A 24,239-nucleotide genomic window follows, 5' to 3' on the forward strand; every position below is an offset into this window, starting at 1 on the left:
AGTGAGGGACTCTGAAGGTGAAAAATATTCCCAATACCGAGATAAACAGCCACAATTTTCCTCTGGTGGCAGAAATGCAATGGAAGAATGTTCTCATTTCACTCTAAACGATACTATATCGAATTCGGTAGTTGATACCCTTTCACATCCAATAATTCATTTCAGTCGCGAGTTTTGGGATTACACGGATAATCAAATATAATGTTTCCGACCCGATAGCTACTCTATCGACATATTGGGCTCATATCAAATATGAGTTCTCTTCAGTTATGACTCGAGTATCAAAGCTGACGGTACTCTGTTTGCTGCGATTCTGTATTTTCGTGCGTTCTGTAATATTAAAGATCCTGATCAGGGCCACTGAGTATAGTATCGTAAAGTTCGACTTTGATCATTCTCATGGAAGCTCCTATCTCTTCCGTGCTGGGGACAAGCTCTCAGCAGAATCGTTCTCAAGTAATCACTCATGCATGGTCGGCTCGAGGTCTTCCGCAATCTCTATATGGCCGAGGCTTGGTGCGGACCGTCAGTATTTACTTTAAAATCACTCTTTCGCAATATCTTTGACTCGGTCCACTGGTCACTATAAAAGAATCTCATGAACGTCAGCTTTGTAGTCGCAAAGCGCACAGGCAAGTATTATTTCTTGTGAAGCGATTTCCAATGACCACTGTCAGCCTGTTTTGTTGCCTGCTTCGGCTTTTGCATCCTAGTCTTTTAAGTTGTTTTCCATTTCTTCCTGCACGAATATCATCATGATGTCATTTGCTGGATTACCCGGGCTGAAGATTTATTTCACACTTGCTACTGTATCAATGCTAAAACTTAAGCTTCGATAGATTTCTCAACATCTAGTTTGCAGTAGTTCTGGGATGAAGGACAGCTAGCATTATGTATGCACTATAGTAGAAGTATACTTTTCCAGAAAATTGAAGTAATATGCAATTTTATGTATTGATATTTAACTGAGACTGTCCTATTTCTGAGAATCATGCAATCCTGGCATTTCAACAGTCCAGCAGAACTTTCGGTGCATGGTGATCGCGGATATCTTACTGTCTACGAGAATCGTAGGATTTGGCGTAGGTAAGGCCATCGATGGAAGATCGGTCAGGGCTTACAGTAAGCTTCATGCGTATTCATGAGGCTCCCCTTCACTTGAGCCACCGTATTACATTTTCCCCTCTTTTATGGGCAAGGAGAGTAATGCCAACTGCTCCATATGCTTTCCTAGATGTTCTTTGAATGTCATGAGTCTCATGTACTTGTCCTTTGTTGCTTCGGCGATGTTCTTTTCCCAGTTGTCGCAGAACGGACACGCCGTAGCGGAAACATCATCCACTGGTTCCTCACCTTGTAACACCAACGCTCTGAGTTGCGATCCCTTGTCATTGATCTGATGCTCTGATCTTAAATGATCTTCGTAGGCTGGTGAAGATGAGAATGGAGTATGCTGACACATTTCGCACACCCACTCTCTACGGTGGTTGCAGAGCTCATGCGAAAACCATCCATCTAAACTACAGAACATCTTCAATTCGCATTCTTTGAACTTACAGATGTAGGGTCTAAGATCTCTGAATACATGTTCCCTATGTTCATGTAAGCAATCATGGCATCAAATAACAGTGGGAGATGGGCGTATATACTTCCATGCAGCACGATCCTTAGGTACCTGCTCCGTGCGACAATATGGGCATTGGAATGGAACACTAAACTGGATGGGAAAATTCTCAAATTCCATGAATGGATGTGATGGAACATTCAGCTTGTCCGCACATTCTCCAACAGATGTGGCCTCATCAGAACTTTGCGATCCCTGTGAGTCACCTGACTCTGATTCATCCTTTCGTGTCAGTGTAGATTTGTCAATCGAAATTGAGTCCTTTGTTAGAGCAGCTGTAACAGGTTCTTCTTCGGCGACTGCAATATTGTCGCAATTCCTTATTGATTCCTTAGGGTAATTTTCAATATATTTGAGATATCGACGTCGTCTTGTCAATGACTTTCCAAGACGGGTAATTAACCAATCATCAACGCCACTGGCAGATCCGTATTGTTCTTTTACGAGACAAATATCAACATTGGGATCGAACTCGGATTGATATAGGGTCGCTGCCTTGAGATAGTCGTCTGTACTCGAGATTATTTGAACAAGGTTAGAAACCTTGAACAATATTTTGTTTGAATTTTCCATTGCTTTTGACAGTTCTTGTAGTTCCGAGGTTTTTTCAGCCTCTATGGTGGTTCCTTCATCGTCAGAGTCGCTATATTCTTGTATGGTCCATGACTCATTCACTTTCTTTTGGGCGATGATCAACCAGGCTGGAGGTCATTAGCCAGATTCATATTAGCAACAGGCTTACGTACCTTCATAGAGCGACGTTTGGAGATTTCCCAGGGTTCTCATAACCATCTGTTTTATATCTGCACCATCGTTGAGGCTAAACTCGAGTTTCTTCCTCAACACAACATCTTGAAAGGTCGAAATACTGGAAGCCCATGCCTCAAACCGTGTGAATGTACCCTGAATAAGGAGTAGGTATGAGTCGCGGTCATATCCTTGACTATTGGCGTCGGAAAGGTTAAGATCTAGAAGTGCTTGGATGACGCATTCATAACGTGTCTTGCAATCCATACAACGAAAACAGATTTCTTCATTTTTGTCAAGCAACGGAGCTTGCATTACACTCTTCTCATCAGTTCTCTGCGATGACATGGTTTTTCTTTTTCCTGTTAAAGTCTTTATGATGAAATGTTGTGATATGATTCCAGAATGTGAGAAAGTTGTATTGTTGGGGATTTCAAAAGGCTTTAAGTACAACATACCTATTGTATAAACTTGTGACCTCGAAACACGCTAAGCCATTTTTAATCTATATTTCTGGTATAACAATTCCTATTCTAACAATTCACTCAATTATATATTCAGGAATTGTTTTATAAGAGGGGAAGTTTGCTTTGGAATAGTTAGGCTATCTTTGTGATAATGATAATATCTATAACAATCTTGGAACATCAATAAAACATGTTGGTTATTTGTTTCAATATGTTTGAATATGTTTGAATTTGCCTGAATTTGTTTGAATCAAACTAAGCTCAGACTGAACGAGTTTGTCCTAATTGCTCAGATTTGAAATTGAGATATAAACCAGAACACTTTCTTCTTTAAACCTTACATTCCTTCATTTTCTTCTCTATTACGAACAATAGAACTACTAGGAGCTAATAATTAAACATTATGTGAATGTATTTATTCAATACCCTAAAGCTATCCTGTCACAGCTTCAAGAAATCCAATTGTTTGATCTCATTTCTTTGATTATCGAAAATTTAAGACCTCTTTCTTGTCTCAGAACTTTGTTGTCTAGAAGATTTTGCACATTTCGAGAAACTATCCAACAAGAACATCGACATGTCTGGATTTGAGATTGCGGGAATTGTTCTAGGCGGGTTCCCTATTCTAATCATAGCTGTGGAGTCTTTTGATGAAACTTTCAAGCGTGTGACAATATGGAGGCAATTCCGTATATGTTTCCTGCAATTCATTGATGCTATCGATGTTGAAGAGCAATTGTTCAACGAACTACTTCGCCGGTTTCTACTCTCCGTGGACGTCCCTAGGGATGAGGTCCACCTTTTTCTTGAGGACAGAAGTTACGAGGGTTGGCACCGCGAAGAGCTCATTGCGATCTTCCATTTGCGTCTTGGTAAGCCTGGAGTCTTACGAAGGCTTCAAAAGCTTGATCAAGACAGTAGATTTACTCTTGATAGAGGTGAATAACCTGTTAGCGTCCAAAGATGGAAGGGTAAGATGATGTACTTTCCTTACACCCTGCTTATGACTCACAGTACATGAATGCTCTTCGTTTTTGTACTTCAATCTGTATTATTGGAAAACTTTTTGGGGCTTACGCTAACAATGGCTATAGATTGACTGGCAAGAAGAAAGACTAAGCGGGTTTGAATACCAGGTTAAACGGGTCCAGCATAGCTTTTCAAAAAGAGGCCCAAAGGCTTCCGTCGCGCTAGAGGAATGCAATCGAAAGCTAACCTCGTTGGATAAGTTGGAGACTATAGGATCGAGAAAAGACGATTTAGCAGAGGCAATTTTTTTCTCGCACATCAAAAAACACACTCAAAGTTTGCACAAGGCCATCAAAGACGGGTGGAGTTGTGAATGTATATCAGCTCATGAGGTTTCGATTCAGCTACAGAGCCGTACAAGTGCGGACTCCTCCATAATATTCAATCCATCATTCGAATATCCAGAAATATCAAAGACAGCTCTCTGCCCATCCGATGAACAACTTTCTCGCACATTTTCTAAGTGTCGAAAAGTTAAACCACCAGAAAAGCCCGCAGCATACTCGATAGTATTCTACCTGCCAGCCCTCAGCAACTTTCAGTAGCAGAAAATGTTCGCCAAAAGCTGCATCGAAATATTGAGTCGAAGCCTAACTCTACTTCTAACACACGAGCGTCCCAAGTAAAGAAATCTGGTTCCTCAGACTCACCGTCGTCATCCATCCAGGCATCTTCCACCGTGCTGAATGAAATTGAGATACATAACCTATGCGAAACTGTCTACAATTTTGATATCACCTATAATTCTTACTTAGGATACCTACCGGCTGATCATTTAGAGCGCCATGAATTTCGAGATAGTGATGATAATGTTACATCCCGGGCCTTCTATCGAGATAAATTCGTTAGCCTTGAAACTATTCTTTCCAAGCCCGATAAATTCTCTCCCCTCAACCGCTATGAACGATATAAAGTTGCATACATACTAGCTTCTCCATTATTACAGCTTCAGAATGCTCCTTGGCTTACTGGCAATCTGCAAAAGCGCCATATCCTCTTTCCATGCGATTGGAATAAGCACAAAGTTCTAATCGATCAGCCACATTTCTCCCACTCCTTCCTCTCCACAAAATACCAGTACACACCACCAGGACAAATCCCAAACCTTAAAAGTTCCACCGCCACCATCAAAAAATCACTCAACGATCTCGACATCGTACTACTCGAGCTATGTTTCGGGCAACGCATCGAGGAGCAATCGATCCGGCAAGATTTCCTCGTCGATGGAAAAGAGCATGCAAGCACAAACCATCTCACCGCTCTAGAATGGGCCGACGCGGTATATGAGGAAGAACCAGCATCGGGACATGTTATCAAATATTGCAGGTTTTTTATCTTTGATGGAAAGGCTGATTGGGATAATCTAAGTTTTACACAAGCTGTGTATGCAAGTGTTGTTGAGCCGTTGGAGAAGATAGTCGACAGCTGGCCAAATGCATCTTGAGCTCCCGAGGTAGGTCCCATATACAAATCACGTGTGTGGCATATCCTTTAGTACAGTAAGATGACAACCGAAAAGTTTTGTTGCACGTCTGTATCCGGCTCTTGTTCGGCTCTTGTCCGGCTCTCAAAAATGCTCCTAGTATTGAGAACTTGTTAGCCACGTGAGACTTCGTTACAGTAATTCAGCATTCCTACTTCAAACGAAGAGATCAGAAGGAATGAATACAACCTTTACCGCACATATGGCTTATATGTACTAGGTATGTACCTTACTAATCATTCAAGCTTACATGAAAGGGCTCCAAACATCATAGTCTACGTTTGATGTTTTTAATAAAGCATTTTCGAAGATCAAACTAATGGAACAGAATTAACCAAGAAACTATCGGGGCGACCATTCATAGACGGGAATTGTTTGTGTAGATCTCAGGACTGTCCTAGACGATCAGAGAGTTTATTATCTCTAGTTGCTTTGAAACTTGAGATCATGAATTCTCTTAAGATATCAAGTAGACTTTGAACAGGTTAAAAAGTTAAAATATCGACACGATTTAAATCTGCGCCAAGTCCTTCGATCAGAGCTTCATATGACCAACTTTCATACTAGGAGGCAAATCCTCCTCTTTAGTCCCCCAATCACTTTCCGTATCGCCTAGAAACAATTCCAACGTCTGTCCCTCCGTGAAGAATTCATGTCCACTGTGTTACGTCAAATCAGCATTACTTTCCAAGTCCCACACGATTGGGGCACAACTCACATCCAACTCTTATTCCAAACCACTCCGTCCACTTTCGCACTCTGTACAAAAACATTCCTCACACCTCCATCCCATCCAATGTTCTTGATCGTACTCTTCTTTCCATTTTCATTTGTGAAACTCAGAGATTCGAAAAAGGGCGGGATGATTAGATAGACATTCTGTCCTGGATTGGGAAACAATCCCATCATTGAAAATGCGGCAAAGGAAGCCATGGCGCCGGTATCATCGTTACCAGGTAATCCAGTGGTTGACGTATTAAAATAGGCGGGTATGTACATATGGGCACGGGATGCTGAGAGAGCAGGACGACCGGCGTACTAGCAAGGGGTTAGCGGCGCATGTAACTGATAGAAGGGGGAGACGAACGTGGTAAAGAAACACTGTCAAGAACGAAGGTTCATTTCCGATGTCCGTTAGACCGCTTGTATGCAAATAATCGAGACGAGCGATGAAGTTCTCTGGTCCACCAATCAGATCAATCAGAGTCGCGATATCATGCGGTACAAAACTAGTCAATTGTCAGTAAAGAATACGACACCAAGAGAGAAAATGCACACAATTGATACTCCCAAATACTATCTTCAAAAGTCTCCTGTGGATTACTTGTTAAACTGCAGAAGGAATCCAAAGGACTACAAAGTATCGGATCCTGGTACCCCCACGTCCCGTTCAAATATTTCGGCTGAAAGAATCCTGTAAATCCTGTGTCTATACCGTTAATAGACGAAGTTTGATCTTCTTTCCACAGATTTTGCCAATTTGTCGCGCGATGCAAATATTTAGTATATTCGGGTTTCCCTAAACCTCTCCCAAGGGTAGAGATACAGAAATCGTTATACGAATACTCTAACGTCCTAGAAATACTTCTCGAGTTCGTGCCGAAACCTAAGTAATCATAATCCAGGTAGGGTATGTAGCTTAGAGCTTTCCATGACATGAGACCACCACGGCCTTCGTTGGACCACTCTAGTGGCTCGTTTTCTGCATCGTTTACCACAGCTTCGTAAGCTAGTTCCCAATCTATGCCTGTGAGATTCTTTACGTATGCATCGGAGATAACATTGTCGGCATTTGAACCACCTTGAGTAAACCCTTTACAGAGACTCATACGACAATCTGGAAGCCACCCAACGTTCTGGAAGGTATCGAGGAGACTATGGATCATTTCTGATAGAGCAGATGGATCGATGATAGTGAGAAATGGGAGCTGAGATCTGAATGCATCCCATATACTGTGAAAACATTAGTACTTCTTACTCAACCCAAATAACCTAAAGTCTTTACCAGTAGAAAGAATCAAAGTATGGTTCGCTACTTTCCCATAAGGGATTCTCCCCCGTATAATTTTGCGGGGACATCATAGTCCTATAAATTGCACTATAGAAGTTGGTTAATAGTGAAGTATCACTACCGTTGCCAGGCTCTATGGTCACAACACTCAGTTTCTTCCTCCATACCTTCTCAGCCGTCTTCTTGAGCCTAGCAAAGTCCCAATCAGGAATTTCATTTTCTGCATTCTGACAAGCTTTGTCCGAGCTAATGAGACTAACGCCCACTCTAGCGCTAATAGTTCTATCAGTTGATGCTTGAAAGCGAACAAACCCTCCAGCTTGAATGTAGAAAAGATTTATGCCTCTCGTGACGAATAATTCCTTTGGTTGTGTTCCTGCTCTATTGTTGACCCATATTCCAGTGTCCAGGATATTTGCCCCGGAAAAATCAACGCAAACGTATGACATGTATGAACCACCACCGAAACTTGGAATGAAAGTCCCGTTCGCTTTGATACGCCCATCGTCAGCCACGCTAATGGTTGCGTTCTGTCTACTGGCACTCAAATCCGTCAGATCCATAAGAATGAGCGGGCTTAAAGCCGTCCCATTCGAAGACTTCTCTACAGGAAAATTGAAGTGATAAAGAGCAGCATGCTCTGAAACAGTCATCTCTGCATGAATGCCATTTGTTAGATTTAATCCAAAATATCCCGGCGTGGCCACCACAGAATTCAACACATATGGCGTAGCTCGATCTGTGATTAAGAATTTGCAATTGTCAACCCCGTTATCGGGACAGTACGATGGAAATAAGGGGAAGTTGCCCAGGGAAGGATTTCCTCCTGTGCCAGAATCGTGCATATGTGAGAATCCAGTCACATTGCTGCCATCCGTTGAGAATCCAGCGGTGTTTTGACCATTAACATCGGCAACCGCTTTAGCCATTCCATATGGAAGAGTAGCACCGGCAAAAACATTTCCACCATTGTCAGTGCCGATGAGTTGGTTGACATACTGGAGCAGGTCAAATGTACTCGAAGTTAATGTTGTATTGATGGTGCTCCATTGAGCTATTGCAGGAGATGACAGTAAGAGGGCAATAGAAGCTTCCAAGTATTTCTTAGGTTTCATATTGAAGAACAACGACAAATGATAAGGTAGGCGTTCATAAAACTGTTGGTAAACGGGTGAAGACATGCCACTGTTATAAAGCTCAAATACTTGTTTTCAACGCGGGGTTCTCAACAACCACGTTCGTATCCTTGATGCAGTGCTACATTAATCAATGCGAGAGCCTAGCAAGTGCATTGTGATATCAAGACCTTCCAAAAATGGCAGGAATGACGAGAATCTAAGATCATCATTTGGATTTCAGGTGTAGCGTTTGACATGGATTGGCACGCGTCTGACATGTGATGTGTACAAGTAATGATGCATCGAGAATGTGGTTTCATTCCCAGGGATAGCAAGAAAGGCTTTAATTGATTCCTAGGAATATGGGAATTGATTCGATAGCAACTCAGACAGTAGCATTGAATTTGAATGTTAGCATCTAATCGCGTTCAAAAGGGATGCATGGCTCTAACTTAATGTTTTAGAGTCTGAGAAAATCATCATACCGAGGTTTTGCTGTAAGTTTTTATTTCTTCAATATTAGGTTTATATGTAGCAACCTATTTCATTGATATCACTATCCGAGAGTAAAGTATGATTTGCTGTTCTAATGCTGAGTAAAAAATGGAGAGTTACGGCTTCATTTTTCATTGATTGAGAGAAGATAAAGGGAGAAAGATATAAAAGAGGAGGAAAAGCAAGAGAGAAAGAATGAAAAGTTAGGTTCTAAAACAAGGTACGTCATAAATGCAAACTAGAATATTTAAAGAGCACAAAACTCCCCATCTGCTTGTAGGTACTCTGTATAGATTCATTGCTCCAAAGGAATCTCGAGAGCCATGTCATGGCACTCACAATGTTAACTCATGTATTGCCCAGGTGAGCTCTTCATATTGCAACCAAAACCCGTACTTGATTCAAACATTCTCCAGAATCAATTGCGGGGCAATCCTTATGCATTTTGAACCTAACTGTTTAACATCTCAAACCGAGAATTATATATTTGAAGTCGACATGATATCCTCATTATTAAGTCCGTCGATTCAGATAAATCCATCAGTGCTTTGATATTCTATCAAGTGATTGTCTTAAATCGTTTTAAAGTTTCGACCTGCAAGTTATTAGAATGTTTGAGATCCTATGATATTGAAACGTCACAAATATCGAGTCTATCGAGTCTATCGGTCAAGAGTTTGAACATTGTCATATTTATGGATTTCTCTCCATTAAAGAAATCCATTAAGAGTCGCACAGAGATGGGGATACGAACTACGGGATATGAGCTGGGAAGTACAGGGCATACAATACAATCAAAGTACCTATTGATGTGACATGAGACTACCCGATGCCAACTGCGGAAAATCGCTTTCAACAAGTCAAAGACTGATGAATTTACAAAACTTTGTAGGCATTTTCAATACCAATGGAGCGAAAGTTAAGGAAAGGCACAGGTTCAAAGCTTGGATTGATGAGATTCAAAATGATACTTCTTTCACGTCCACGTTAACCGTAATAACAAATGGGGTATAATGAAAAGCAAAGTGCTTTAGGACGAGCTTTTATTTATATGTGATACACCATATAGCCCAAACCCCGTAAAGATTTCCCATTCCCAGACCATGATGTAAATAATTTACTCGTCATCTTCTTCCTCATCGGCCTCAACGGTGGTTTGTGCGATACGGTCCAAATCACGTTGTCCGGATTGAGTGATACGACGACCTCCCTTCTCCTCATCTTGCTCCAAAACACCGATCTTCTCGAGGGATTGCAAAACGTGACGGTCGACAGATCCGGAGGCGTTAACGTGGTGGGATGGTCTGGAACCACGGTTCTTGGTTGAACCGTGGACCTTGGTGAGACGGCCAACACCGACGGTTTTGCGGAGGTAGATGTGACGGGCGTTGGCAGCAGCACGAACGTAGTACCAGTCAATAGATTGAGGTGGGAGCTCGTTGGATGCGCTGGTCTTGACGGTATCAACCCAACCTGCAGAAGAAAGTATCTTCGTTAGCAATTTGTAAATATCGAGCGCATGTCTGCGCAAATGTGGAAACCAAGGATGGAGATGCATAAATTAGTACGTACCTGGAATTGGGAGCTTTCCTTGTCTCTTCAAGAAAGCAGCATATGCATCAATGAACTTTTGAGCCTGAATTAACCCGTCGAATCAGCATAATTCCGTCAGCGGAGATCTTTCGACCCCCTCACACCTGCTCATTTATCGACGAGAGAAGGTAGTTTGCGAAGTTTTCAAGATTGATCAAATGGGTTGATGTAAATGATTGGAATTTCAATTCGCTGTCGCAAATCGAGTTCTCAAGTTCATTCCTCTCCAATTTCACAGCTTGCAGAATTGTGTATACTTACGTCAACATCGCGAACAGTGACACCACCCATTTTTGCGGTATTTGGTAATATGTTCGAAGGGTTTGTCGATGAAGTTCTTTGGGCGGAATGGAAATTGTCGTGGTTCGAAGTTTCAAAAAAGAGATGTTGAAAATGAAAATTATCCAAAGTGCGGGCGACAGAATTACGCGAGGGGAGACTTTACTAAAAATAGACTAGTGTCTGAATATCGGACTTTTCTCTCTCGGCTTCCCGAATCCCGATCCCGTCTCTCGTATGGACTTTGCTATGTCAAGGTTATCCGAATCACCCGAGCCGGAAACAATAATATAGAGTTCGATAAAAAATGAAGCTTAATTAATTAAATTTTGATAAGAAGAACTCGATGTTGCATTAACCTCAATCTTAATATATAAACTTTAAAGGTTGGTTTGAACGATCAGATCAAATCCTGTCGTATCTGAGACACAAATTGCGATATCATGCCATCTAGAATCTAGAACGGGTTCGATATCTTTGCCAATATTATTCGTTCAATATTTTGGCATGAACTGATGCTTCAAGATGTACAAGTTGTATGGCGTCCTAAAACCCTATACAATCATTGCCCAGTGCCAGATGCAATGGCATTTACTCTATCAACGAGCAATCGAACTTCCGAACCATTGTCTAATTCAAAGAACGGCATCGAATCTGGTCAACGTCCATATCCAACTATGATTTTCAGAAGCCCATGTTTCAAAGTGTTCATGAACATCGAATCTCTGAAATCTACCGCGTAAGTTGTGTTATGTTTAAAGACAAATTATTTGCCATCATGTTGTTACCAAAAAAAGAATGAGTTATAATTATCATACCCGTTGTTTTGACATAAGTTTATATCTATCCATAGCTAATGGATTCACCAGCCCATGAACTAGCTACAAGTGACAGCTCTTATCAATATTTATATCCTAATGTCTCGTTGAGCATTTTGAAACGTTTCACCTGTCGGAGAGTGAGAAAAAGAATCTTTAAGTTACGTTATGATGTAGTCAGTGCATAGAATATTTTATATGTATACAGTGTCCAAAAGATCTAAAAACATTCGTTGAAGGGGAAATTATGTACAAAGTTCCTTCGCATCCATTTAGATGCAATTCCTTTAAGGCACTATTCTGTTTTCTGGAAATATTCGCATGTCTTATATCCTCATCCAAGGATTTATTTAAGCGATACCGAGTAGGCAGTCGTCTTGAAGACAGCATTGCTTCCTATTTTACGTTAGTTTGTCCCCGAATCAGATGAGTTAGGGGGTGAACTTACCAGTGAATGGTTCGGTACCAGCTTGAATCGTCGTGAGATATTGGCTGGCTGGGTATCCTTGGCTGGAGGTCAAGTATGTAAGGAATGTCTTCAAGTCACCAGAGAAGCTATTGACTGTGCTGGAAGCGACGAAGGAATAGACTCTGGTTGCACCGTTGAGTCCAGAGTAGAGTTTCCATGACACTCCAGCGATTGTTGGGGTTGCAACGGGTGACCCGGTAGCTGAAATTGGTCCTGCACCACCCTAAAAGTCGTTAGTTTCCGCAACCAAATCAAAGTAAGAGAAAATGAAATGGTAATGGAAAACTCACAAGAGCACTAAGCCAGATCATGATCTCATAGTTCGCGCTGCCAGTACCAGTAGTTGAGGAGAACAAATCGTAGGAAACGTCAGCCACGATGTTAGTGCCAGTATAGCTAGAAGGGTTTATGATCAGCTAGGTTCATTGAACAGATATGAAGTAACTAACCTCCATTTCCAAGTAGTTGGGATGGTCGAGATAGCAGAAACCTGCTTAGCTGCCATATTAAGCCCTACATTTGCATAAGACTTGACTTGGGAAGACCCTCCTGCCCATGACCAACTAGTGGACCAGACAAGAGAATTGCTCGTGTCTGAAGTGACAGTTGAGCATTGAGAACCAGTAAAACCGGTTATATTCCAGAGATTTTGGAAGACGGTATAAGTGCCAGTTGCAACGGTATCCCATTGGCCACAGATTGTTGTAGCTCGCTTCTCAAGAGTAGGAGTAGGAGTAGGAGAGGCAACAGCAACTGTTGCCAAGACTAAAGAAACCAAGGACTGGGTGAACTTCATGGTGATAGGAGTGAAAGGTAAGAGAGTTAGAAGTGCGTTGAATGTTGAATGAAGGGAACGGAGAGCGAGCAAGGCTCATATTTATATAGAATCCATTACAAGTATCATGGTACATGCGCTCACTCGTGGAAACATTGAGCGGAATAATAGGGGATGTTGCCCAGGTAGACCCTGCGCTCAGCAGATTGACCAAGCCTAAGAGAATCGCAATATACAGCTATCTGCACGAGGACAAAGATTCTATTGTGGTACAGCTTCGGTGCCTAAGGACCTTTGAATAAGCTCCCTCGCTCCCTGATTTACGAAGTATATCTAGGGTTGTTTGTGGCTGCTTGACAGCCAAGATGCTCTACCCACTTTTTTTGCTAATGAACATCTGAAATTAGGCGATTTGTAATTATACAAAGTACAATAATGATCAAGAAATCATAATATAAAAAAAGATAACACTAAAATTAAAAATAGAACCCCCGGATAATTCCTTGAAGACTGACTGACCCATTTAACATCTATTCCATTCACTTAAGTGGTTGAACATCACATAATATCTTAGCATAATAAATTACAATGACCAAAAAGCAATAGACTATACAATTATAGAATTCGCTCAACTTAAATTGAGTTATGCATTAAACTATTAAACTTTTAATATGAAAAAATCTTCTTCGGAGGAAAACAAAAGTAGAAGAGTCAAAAAGGTTATTCAGTTCACTAACCATTTGATGTCCGTTAAAATGGGTCTCATTCGGCATCCAGGGACCAGAGGCTTGAAGCCGCACTTTGGCAATTCTGGCTAATATCACAGGAAACGTGGATAAAGTCGTACAACCTTGACATTTACTAGGGAACAGATCTCATGACTTACCCCGGATTCTTCAAGAGAGGCGAATAGTGAAGATTATGCCTAAATTGGACTGACGTCTATGATGATGAATGATTCCTTCGTGGTAAAGTTTCTCCATGTCTGACAACTGCAGTAGTGCAAGGATATGAGACGACCCATTCTCGAATCCTTACTTACTCGAGAGAGCTTGATTTAGCACAAAAAATACATCTCAATGTTCACATATTCTGGTAAGCTGCACTACTAGAGCTTCTCAACGAAACATAATTCCATCCTGCCTGTCAAGCGATGTTCGCAGATCATGAACTCAGCGCGAAGGTAACCCGAAATATGTCCTCCAATAACAATTTCCAAAAGAAGTTGTGCACTCGGGACCATGCTTAGGTTAATTTCATAATTCTCTTCTTTGCTGTAGATCAGTTGTGCGGTAGATGATCTGTTTAACTCATACGGTATTGTGCTCGAAATTGGAGTGTGATGCTTTCAGGCGTTCAGTTGATCCAAAATTTAGACGATTGCGAGGGTTTGTTGAATTGCAAAAGATCAGAATCCGACTTGCATCATATGTGAAGCACCAGACAAATGGTGGAAATGTAGAAGAATACTTTTCAGCTCAAAGAAATATCGACTTAATATTACCTGACAGGAACCTACAAAGGGACAACTATAGTTACATCCAACGTATTGTAGTATGTAGTATGATAACATGACGCCAATTGCCTTTTAACTCGCTGCACTCGAAACTTGGTGTAGGATGATGAATGTTGATTTGGGTAATAGTGACGATCCATGATATTAGGATTCGAATGTGCTCTGTTGAGTTTTCATTGAACAAAGAACGTGAATGTGGCATGAAAAGGCGGTGGGGGTACTCTTGATCAGGTGACATAACCTTATTCACACGCTTGGGACTCTAGCGGCTCTGGTCTCCACACCTCACCCCAACTTCCCCTCGAGGAAATCATCAAATTCGATATCACATTGCATCATAGAATCGCGATAATTTTCCTTTCATATCTTCATAATTGGAAACATAGAAGAGAGTCGCGTCTCTGACTACATCAAATTGCTCGAGAAAAACTGTCGATTGTATTAGATGAAAAAGATTAACGAATCATCGATATCGCGCAGAGTACAGTGACCATTGCGACAAGTTGAATAATTTAGCAAAAGTACATCTTGCTGAGGTTGCAACATCAACTATGGCGCCTGCGGCATCGGTCGCTCAGGCGACTAACAAAGTCAAACGGCCTATGTCTATTCAAACAAACGGCATCCAATCATCGACTTCGTCTCCGTCCCCATCAATGTCCGCTGGAAGACTACCATCCGGCTCCAAAAATTTCCAAAACTCAACTACAACAAATGGCGCTGGAAACTCGTCGGGAGCTCGATCTGCGAATCGAAATCGCTCGGGGCACACACTTGGTCGAGGAATCAAGAATAATAGTGCAGGTATGAGATCTGGCAGTGTTGCAGAGGAATTCGTTATACAACAAGTTGCGCAATCACAACCATATGGTAAACCTCTTCTTACATTCAGTGGCTCATACATATACTAAAACCTCCTAGTCAAAAACTGAGCACTACATTCTTCATAAATACCGCAAAAGCCCCCCCTCCCTGATCATCCACCTTTACGCGACGCACTTCCGATTCGATCAACAACAAAACAGTTTTTCTTATACTTCTCCAATGAGAGTACTCCTGGATCACCTCAGACAGAAAACCATACCTCATGAGTTGGTGGATTATTTTATACTGAACGAAGTAGCTTTCTACGAAGGTTGCATGATTGTCCAGATCCTCGATCACAAATCTGTTGCCCCCCAACAACCCGCATCTCAACCGAAGGAGGGAAGCAAGGAAGGCGTTTCGATTCATACTCTCAGTAGTTATATTACACCGTCCCCATATGCGTCGTACCCTAGACCCGACCTAGAAAAAAGTAGATCGTCAAAAGAACAAAGTAACGATGGCCCCACGAAATCAAGGACATCTGCTCAGCAAGATAAGGAGAATATGCCTGCGCCGGGCACCTCGAACGATTCCCAGAAAAATAAAACAGTCCCTGCACCAGCAAAACTCAAAGTGACAACGTGCGTGCTCTTTCCAACACCAATTAGTACCTATGTCGAAATTGCTCGTAATTCTACTGCACCTCATACACCAGATATGGACAAGCGCCAAGAACGTTCCGAAGGAAGTGCATCAGCTACATTAGCGCAACCACCTACACCACTTGGAACTGTCCCACCAACTCCCGGCTTAAATATGCCACCAGCCGCGAAAAGATTGAAAATGGCTAAATCTGAGTTTAATTGCGGCAACATATACGCAGCAGAAGCTCAGATTATCCTAGCCACTACAGCTCCCTTGGCTCTTGAGCCTGCAAACAGCGCAACAGAATGTTCACGACTATTAGAATCATTAGCTCACCCTATGCACTTAGAGAAGCCTCCTCAGCCCAAGTCCCGTAAAAGAACAGTCGCAGAAATGGCTGCTGATGAAGCGCTTGCCGCAGATGAACAACGCTATATGCTCATTTTGGACGAACAACGTTTTGCAACTGTTGCCCGGGGCGCCGGAGGTATCAATGTTGCTGATGGTGCTGGCCAGGCTGGTGGTGGATTCGAAGCCCGCTTTGAGAAATTTAATGCTCTCACCAATATCAGAAAGGATATCGAAGACAAGAAAGCCTTGAAGAAGGCAGCAGAAGCAGAGGCCCAGCGAAAGTCTAAGGTAGAGGAAGAGATTCAAAGGAAACAGGAGTTAGCTGAAGCTCGACAAAAGGAGATAGAAAGACGTCAACTTTTGGCAAGACAACAGGCACAGCAACAAGAAGCTCAACGACGTGCCGTAGCTCAACAGCAACAGCAGCAGCAGCATCCGCAGGCTTTGCAGGGTATGCCTCCTCAAACACAAGGCCCCCATGCACATCCATCTCAACCCAATGGAATTGTTTCAAATGGTATGCAGGCGCAACGGTTCCACCCTCATCAAGGTACCCAGGCCCAAATGTCTTCACCAATCGTTCGGAATGGAACTCCGCACAGCCAGGCATCGCCGACAGTCAATAACGGTATTGGCAATAACCCAATGCAACACTCTACGTCGAGCATGGGTGGCAGCCCTCCTCGTCCAGGTTCTGTTGTTCACCAAAATCATCCTGCACCCATTGCAGCTCATGGCATGGTGGCTCAAAGAAGCCAGCAAAGCCATGCAGGAACACCTCGTATGCATAATGCGACTCCTAACATGCAATCCACTCCTTTGAACCGAGGACTCACACCAAGGATGAGCCAAGGGAGCCCACTGCAAGGCGTGATGGCCCAAGCACCTGGAATGGGCCAGATTGGAATGAACTCGGCTCAAATGCATGTTCAAGGTATAAATAGCATGTCGCCCGTCGAAACGCAACAATATTTGATGGCGTTACGAGCTCAACAACAGCAGCAGATGCAAGCTCAAAATATGAGAGTAATGCCTAATGGACAGCAATTGACTCCTCATCAAATAATGCAGCACCAACAAATGAGGCAAATGCAGATGCAAGCGAATGCTAATAACCCAAACCATCAATTAGCTCAAGGTTATCAAAACCAATTAGCTGCTATGCGACAAGCTGGTATGCCTCAGAATATGAACATGAATCAACAATTCATGGGAAATAATATGAACATGCAAAATATGCAGGGCATGGCATTACAGCAGCAAATGCAACAACAGCAGCAACAACAACAACAATTACAAATGCAGCAACAGCAGCAGCAACAACAACACCCCCAACAGCAGCAACCAATGAATCCACAGACCGCCATGGCACAACAATATATGCACGCCAACCCGATGCAAACACATCAGCAGATGGCCGCTGTATATAAGCAACTTTACAGTAGAGAGATGGCATCTGGCGCACATCCTCAAGGCCTATCAGACCTTCTGAAGAAGAAATTACAAATGCAAGCCCAGAACATAGTACTCCAAAACTTTAAAGCGAAGATGCAAGCAGGCGGGCAGCAAGGTTTCCCTCCAGGTATGCAGATGCAAAATGGTATGGGTATGGGAAGACAACCAGGCATGTAGGAGGTGTATTATACAAGTGTAATATTATGGGTAAATTCGCATTTGACCTAATCAAGGAGTTTGAGTTAGGTGCAGAAGGGGGAATACTTTGGCTTGGGCAAGGCGCATTTTAGGCATGATTATCACGGGGCACACGATTGTATATATTACTCTGGTTCGAAGATTGGAAAGAATAAGGCGACACAGGGGGATTGGCTAGGTTCGATAAAGGATTGGCGCAGCTGTCCACGGCTATTCCAGGAATTCGGAGGTTATATGGACAGTTATCTAGGTACTACTAGAACATTAAGATAGTTTGTGACTCACTATTTAAAACATTCAACGCCTTCATAAAAACCATAAGCTTTCTTTCCGAATTAATTCCCATCCTGTTATACATGAAGACATTACATATGTCTGATCCAAATAATGCAATACTTGTATGTTGAGCTCATTTCACAGATCACTTTTTTGTGCCTCTCTATGTTCTTTCTCCATCCTCCTCCATTCATCATCACTTCCTGTCCATTTGGGTTCTTCCACACAAAATGCTTCTCCCCATTCTAATCTCTGCTCTCTTCCCTTCCAGACATCCTCACTGCTCTTCCCCAACTCCCTATTTTTATCACTCGGATCTCCATATTTTTTCTTCTCCTTCTCAATCCATCGTGCCTTAATCAGTTTAGCCTTCTCATTATCGGCATATGTTCTCGTTTTCATACAAAACCAGAAGTCAGACCATGACTCACTACAATCTCGTGCAGAGCCATATCGATATAAATTATTGAACTGGCCGCCGAAAGACTGGCAATAGAATGCTGCATCGAAGGCTGTGCGACAGGACATGGTTGTGGGAAGGAGTTGGATAGAGAGCGGTTCCGAAGAATCACTTTGAGGAGGGGCTTGAGTAGAGGGTTGAGAATGGGAAGGCTCTGGTGGAGGTATCCGGGGTACGCGGTTATATTTTGTACTAGAAGGATGGGTGTCGGCCTCCAATTCCTGGAGAAAGGAATTCAGTTCTTGTTCTGCAATTTCATCGCGAGAGAGAGTTTTCGTTTGCGGTTTGGGGGTGGAAGATTGGGGAGATGAGACTGGATCGTTTGAATTTGAGGAAGCTGATTTCTCCGCAGAGGGAGCAGAAGATGAAAACCAGCCCATTCTGTAGGTTGTTGTCGTTGGAAATTTGTCTTTTGAGGACTACGAGGCTGAAGCTTGTGGATCTTGAAAACAAAATTCAAACACGCGGGGAAATTCCTACCGATTTTCACGTGACAAGGCTGTCAGTTCTTTTCGAGGTATGGCGACACTGCTTCCCGTCTTTTGTTTGGCTTGGTTTGAGCCTTCTTCCAACTAACGCTCGAGGGAATTTCGTTTCTTTCTTTCGAGTTCTGTCCCTAAATAAATGGTACGACAAATCATGAAGGTATACTTTCAGAGGTAGGCGCAACTATGAACAGGCGCATCTTGTTCAACCCTACGAGCGTGCCGGCGTTACGTACCCCGCGCCCTCCTATGCCTCAAACGCGTGCTTTTGGCAATGCCGGGAATTTTGCTAGAGTCGGCCTGAAAGGACTGAAGTATGATAGATCGAAGGGCATAAAAGGTGTGAGGAGAGAGAGTACGCAGATTGGGGAGAATGAAAGTGGGCATATTACTGCTGGAACTAATGAGGGTATCCTATTCTTGGATAGTGAGTTCTCATACTTCTTGATGGGTTCATAAGTTCAAAACAGCTTGCTGATGTACTTTTCCAAAGACATTTTTCCAATAAAGCTCGGATGGCTTCTTCGAATATCTTGGTATGGAAGAATGGATTCTGCTCTACCAGACATTCTTTATCGGTTCAATAATAAAGTATTTTCCAAATACGATCCTCTGAGCTTAGTGGAGCGTGCGATACCCTCCAGCGTCCCCTTAAAAGTAACCGAGATTCTACCTCGACTTAAAGAGGGGGGCGCATTCATCAAGTTCTCACACGATCGCAGCATAACGGCTCAGGAGATAGAAGGGCTTATCTCAGGATATCTGAAGGAGAAGCCAATCAAGCCTTGGTTCAACCCCTTTCGACAAATGCGGGCAAAACTTGTACGTGGAAAACCTTGGCTCGAGGATTTGTACAGATTCCCAAGCACTCGAATCCGTGTTGAATTTGTGCCTTCTACCCCTGGCGGCGAAGTAGCCGAACTTTCACAAGAGGTTATTTACAGCTTGTTCCGGAAATATGGAAAAATTGCAGAGATCTCTTCGCAGCCTTCGGATTCCAAAGTTCTACCAAAGTTTGCTATGCTTGATTTTGCTAATATAAGGCACTCGATCATGGCTAGAAATTGCTTACATGGCTTAAAAGTCACTGAGGAACTGGGTGGTGGAAAGTCTGGCACCATACTTCGACTGTCATTTGAGGCTAAGATGCAAGCCCATCATGTAAGAGAATGGCTTACCAGTCACCCACGTGTCGTTATTCCAGCTGTAGCCGCAATTCTTGCTACTGTAACCGTCGCGGTCTTTGATCCAATTCGAACCTTTTTCATCAAGGCACATATCGATCATGCTTTCAGTCTGAAGGACAATAAGATCTATGCATGGTTCGCAAGTCAAGCAAAGGACGTTTTCTCTTTCCGTGTGCACAAAGCAGAAGAAGCAAGCCTTAGTGCCATTTGGGATGATAGAAAGCAAGCTATTGAAGATTTACAAACTTGGCTTATGGAGACTGCCGATACTTTTATCGTTGTACAAGGTCCAAGAGGATCAGGCAAGAAAGAGCTAATCATTGATCAAGCGCTTAAAGGTCGACCAAATACCTTACTTATAGATTGCAAACCTATTCAGGAAGCAAGGGGCGACTCGGCCACCATTGCGGCAGCTGCTGCCACCGTTGGATATCGTCCGGTCTTCTCCTGGATGAACAGTTTCAGCAGTTTGATCGATTTGGCTGCACAGGGTACAATTGGCGTTAAATCTGGATTTTCAGAAACCTTGGACTCACAGCTTGCCAAAATTTGGCAAAACACTGCAACTGCTCTAAAACAGGTGGCTTTACAAAACCGAAAGAAAGATGACAAGGACGCTAATTTGGCTGACGATGATTGGCTTGAAGCACATCCAGAGCACAGGCCTGTGGTCGTCATTGACAATTTTCTACACAAGAATGAAGACAGTAGCATCGTTTACGACAAGATCTCGGAATGGGCAGCTGGTCTCACTACTTCTAATATTGCTCATGTCATTTTCTTAACAAACGATATCTCTTACTCTAAGTCCTTGAGTAAAGCGCTTCCAGATCGAGTTTTCAGGCAGATAGCGCTTGGTGATATCACACCTCAAGTAGCCAAGAAATTCGTCATCAGTCATTTAGAAAACGATCCAGAAAACCCTAAAGACAAGACGGAGAAGCTTTCGGAATCTCAACGTCGAGAAGATCTTTCAGAACTGGATGAGTGCATCGAAGTCCTAGGTGGCCGATTGACCGATCTAGAATTCTTGGCACGTCGATTGAAAACTGGACAAACTCCGAAACGCGCCGTGGCTGAGATTGTCGAGCAAAGCGCTTCAGAGATCATGAAAATGTATCTATTATCTGCTGAGAAGGGAGATCGGAAATGGTCAGTCGAACAAGCATGGTACCTGGTCAACTCTCTTGCTGAGAACGATACTCTACGATATAACCAGGTCTTACTCTCTGATACATTTAAATCATCCCTTACATCATCGGCATCGAACGGAGAAAATGTTCTCGAAGCACTCTCCGCAGCGGAATTGATCACGATCAAGACCTTCAAAGGTCGTCCACAAAGTATCAAAGCTGGGAAGCCAGTATATCAAGCTGCCTTCAAGATGTTAAGCGAAGATCGTGTTTTACGAAGCAGACTTGATTTGGCAGTTCTTACCGAGCTAACTAAGATTGAAACGAAGAGTATTGATAAGTATGAGAATGAATTAGTCATGCTCGGTACTTTACCTAAGCAGCCTCATGAGGTTGGTCCTCGTATCCAATATATATTGGACAAATTAGCGGCGAGTCAAAGAAAGGTTGAAGCTTGGGAAAAGGAAATGGGATCTTTGAAGAAGGTTTTGATGGTCGAATATTGAGATAAAAGAGCATTATATTTAGCATATACCCAACTCAATTAATGTATAAGTATGTCAATTGCAATATGAATTCTGGTCTAATATCCCAGTGGCGAGTTAGACTATGAAATATTGTAACGTTTGAGCCAGCGGTCTATAGCTCGCTCATTTAAGTGACTATCCGCGACATCGCATGCATTTCAAATATGTCCTTCATACTCAACTTCTCCCTACAGAACTAGGCGCTGATAATGCTACCTAGGTATTTCCAACTTGATAATCCGGAAGTAGCCGATTAAAGCCTACCGTACTAGTTACATAGTTGAACATTTGTATTGTTGCTCCATTCCTTCAAATCACTGTGCTTGAATTTGATTCACTGGTTTGAGATCACCTCAAAAATAAAAGATCAATTAAGGGCATTTTTTGAGAGTTCTTTGTCAGATCTACTCCATTAGAAATTATTGAATGCGTTTTGACCCACAATTTCAAAAATTTCCATCACAATGGTTGTCATCATACCTGTAATGTGATTTGAAACCGAGCTTGGATTGGAAACTGTTAGATATGTGTAGGCAGAGAATATGGCTACTGGTGATGGTACTAAATTCACATAGAACTTTGACTGGCTACAACCTGTTATTCACCTAAACGGTCATACCACTTATGTAACTGCAATACAAGCAACAAGTGAACACTACTAGCGCGCCTTTAGCGAGGAACTTTGCATTTGTATTCTTCCTCCTTTCCTTTAAAGTCGCCCTTCTTCTCAGTCTAGAATAACTTAAATCAACTCTTTACAATACACAAACATTCGAAGATTTCAAACAAACATTCAAAGACTCCAAACACACAATTCATTCTATCTTAAAACAACAGCAATGGCTTTCCAAGTCAAATTCTTCGTCGCCTTGTGCTTCATTCTCATCAACGTTTTGGTTAATGTCCAAGGCTACGAATTTACAATTGGTCCTCATGCTGATGTTGATATCACAAAGGTAAGCTAAAACCTAGCTCATTTATCATTTGAGCTAGCTAACAAACCTAGTTTGAGGCCACACTCACTGTCCCTCCATTCTCTAAAGTCGGCATACACAAAATCGGAGCAGGTTGCACCAATCAAACTCACAGTTATGCTCATGAGAATCGTCTCAGCGATCATAACCCCGGTAAATGGGAAGTGGATATGATGCAGTATGTATTTCTGACATTGCAAATGACATTAGGAAGCTAACTGGTAGCTTCATAGTGGCAATGGTGGTATTGCCACAGACAACAACATTTTGCCAGGCGATAAGATTTACAATACTTTTGAGTACAACACTGGAACTCATGCTACTATCAACAATGTCACTATCGTACCTGGTTCCCAAAGCATCAACGCCGGTCAGAAGACAAGAACAAAGATTGACGTAGTAAATATTCGTAAGTGTCCTTGAAAGGTTTGCTAGCAGTACTAATTTGTAAACAGCACAAGAGGTTCCCACTGCTGGAAAGTTGAACGTTGTAAGTTTGATTAGATCCTGTTTTCTTCAGATGACCAGCTACTAACTTAATACCACAGGTCAGACTTTACTTCCGTCCAAGTGCTGGCGCTGTTTGGGATGTTGGACCAATTGTCTGGGAGAATGTTATCATCACTTCTCGAACAACTGACTCTTCGTGGTGCAGTGACAGGTAAGCTCTTTGATCCCTATATTCACGATTCGGGACTAACGTATCGATAATCTAGTTGGAAAATCAGTGATGATCTTAGTATTGCAGGTGGTAACAAGTTTTGGGGAGAAGGGGACCAAACAATGTGCCAGTATGATCGTATGACATGGGAACCTAAGAAAGGTAATTGATCCATGGGTAGGAGTATGGTACACAATATGGTGAAGATGGTCTGGACTTACGGGATAGACAATATTCGTTTCGTGGGATATTCTGATCAAGAACTCCTTAAATTGTGTATCAGCGCATTGGCTTTGATATCCTGAGGGATGTTTAAGTCCAATAAAGAAAAATACAATAACATTCTCATTTAATATCCGAAGTCTCCATAATGCAATGAAACTGGTGATCTGCTTTCCAAAACATTTGTTGACTCTTCTTTCCACATCCGAGTACATGCAGATAGGTACTGTCCGCTTCAACTGAACATCCGCATTTCAACGAAATCTCCCTACCCCGATCATCCCAGCTCCCAGTTTCACCTTGCTGATATTACAACTAATCGACATTCCACCGACTTCATGTATTGCATTAGTAGACATTCAACGTGTGCATACTGACTATTTTCGTCCAACTCTTCCGAAGTCTCCCAGACCAATCAAATGGGAGATCACCCG

The 24,239-nt window shown here is 42.4% G+C and overlaps 9 protein-coding genes across 9 annotated transcripts; 4 read left to right on the forward strand and 5 right to left on the reverse strand.

Annotated features, from left to right (window-relative positions):
* Positions 1–1,171: 1,171 nt before the first annotated feature.
* On the reverse strand, positions 1,172–2,719 carry EAF02_009449 (uncharacterized protein; the record flags this gene model as incomplete). The annotated part of the gene is made up of 3 exons (XM_038905497.1): positions 1,172–1,592; positions 1,650–2,325; positions 2,371–2,719. 3 exons carry the CDS (start codon positions 2,717–2,719, stop codon positions 1,172–1,174), a joined length of 1,446 nt encoding a protein of 481 aa, XP_038754555.1.
* Positions 2,720–3,415: 696 nt separating this feature from the next.
* Positions 3,416–5,311, forward strand: EAF02_009450 (uncharacterized protein; the record flags this gene model as incomplete). Its single annotated transcript, XM_038905498.1, has 2 exons — positions 3,416–3,776; positions 4,359–5,311. 2 exons carry the CDS (start codon positions 3,416–3,418, stop codon positions 5,309–5,311), a joined length of 1,314 nt encoding a protein of 437 aa, XP_038754556.1.
* A 354-nt stretch (positions 5,312–5,665) lies between these two features.
* EAF02_009451 (uncharacterized protein) lies at positions 5,666–8,542 on the reverse strand (the record flags this gene model as incomplete). Its single annotated transcript, XM_038905499.1, has 5 exons — positions 5,666–6,009; positions 6,069–6,388; positions 6,438–6,579; positions 6,629–7,303; positions 7,356–8,542. The coding sequence occupies 5 exons, from the start codon at positions 8,540–8,542 to the stop codon at positions 5,886–5,888; spliced, it is 2,448 nt and encodes an 815-aa protein (XP_038754557.1). The 3' UTR covers positions 5,666–5,885.
* Positions 8,543–9,821: 1,279 nt separating this feature from the next.
* EAF02_009452 (uncharacterized protein) lies at positions 9,822–11,138 on the reverse strand. The gene is made up of 3 exons (XM_038905500.1): positions 10,829–11,138; positions 10,547–10,610; positions 9,822–10,447 (listed from the first exon to the last, which is right to left on the reverse strand). Exons 1-3 carry the CDS (start codon positions 10,856–10,858, stop codon positions 10,092–10,094), a joined length of 450 nt encoding a protein of 149 aa, XP_038754558.1. The 5' UTR covers positions 10,859–11,138; the 3' UTR covers positions 9,822–10,091.
* Positions 11,139–12,010: 872 nt separating this feature from the next.
* EAF02_009453 (uncharacterized protein) lies at positions 12,011–12,929 on the reverse strand (the record flags this gene model as incomplete). Its single annotated transcript, XM_038905501.1, has 4 exons — positions 12,011–12,060; positions 12,113–12,356; positions 12,424–12,529; positions 12,583–12,929. 4 exons carry the CDS (start codon positions 12,927–12,929, stop codon positions 12,011–12,013), a joined length of 747 nt encoding a protein of 248 aa, XP_038754559.1.
* A 2,046-nt stretch (positions 12,930–14,975) lies between these two features.
* On the forward strand, positions 14,976–19,039 carry EAF02_009454 (uncharacterized protein; the record flags this gene model as incomplete). Its single annotated transcript, XM_038905502.1, has 2 exons — positions 14,976–15,260; positions 15,346–19,039. 2 exons carry the CDS (start codon positions 14,976–14,978, stop codon positions 17,857–17,859), a joined length of 2,799 nt encoding a protein of 932 aa, XP_038754560.1. The 3' UTR covers positions 17,860–19,039.
* Positions 18,295–18,996, reverse strand: EAF02_009455 (uncharacterized protein; the record flags this gene model as incomplete). Its single annotated transcript, XM_038905503.1, has 1 exon — positions 18,295–18,996. The coding sequence occupies one exon, from the start codon at positions 18,994–18,996 to the stop codon at positions 18,295–18,297; it is 702 nt and encodes a 233-aa protein (XP_038754561.1).
* A 248-nt stretch (positions 19,040–19,287) lies between the features above and the next one.
* On the forward strand, positions 19,288–21,927 carry EAF02_009456 (uncharacterized protein; the record flags this gene model as incomplete). The annotated part of the gene is made up of 2 exons (XM_038905504.1): positions 19,288–19,528; positions 19,595–21,927. 2 exons carry the CDS (start codon positions 19,288–19,290, stop codon positions 21,925–21,927), a joined length of 2,574 nt encoding a protein of 857 aa, XP_038754562.1.
* Positions 21,928–22,787: 860 nt separating this feature from the next.
* On the forward strand, positions 22,788–23,753 carry EAF02_009457 (uncharacterized protein; the record flags this gene model as incomplete). Its single annotated transcript, XM_038905505.1, has 6 exons — positions 22,788–22,904; positions 22,955–23,100; positions 23,156–23,331; positions 23,378–23,412; positions 23,471–23,583; positions 23,639–23,753. 6 exons carry the CDS (start codon positions 22,788–22,790, stop codon positions 23,751–23,753), a joined length of 702 nt encoding a protein of 233 aa, XP_038754563.1.
* Positions 23,754–24,239: the final 486 nt, after the last annotated feature.

This window comes from Botrytis sinoallii (assembly GCF_014898435.1).
Source record: "Botrytis sinoallii strain Bc 23 chromosome Unknown BSIN_020, whole genome shotgun sequence".
NCBI classification, from domain to species: domain Eukaryota; kingdom Fungi; phylum Ascomycota; class Leotiomycetes; order Helotiales; family Sclerotiniaceae; genus Botrytis; species Botrytis sinoallii.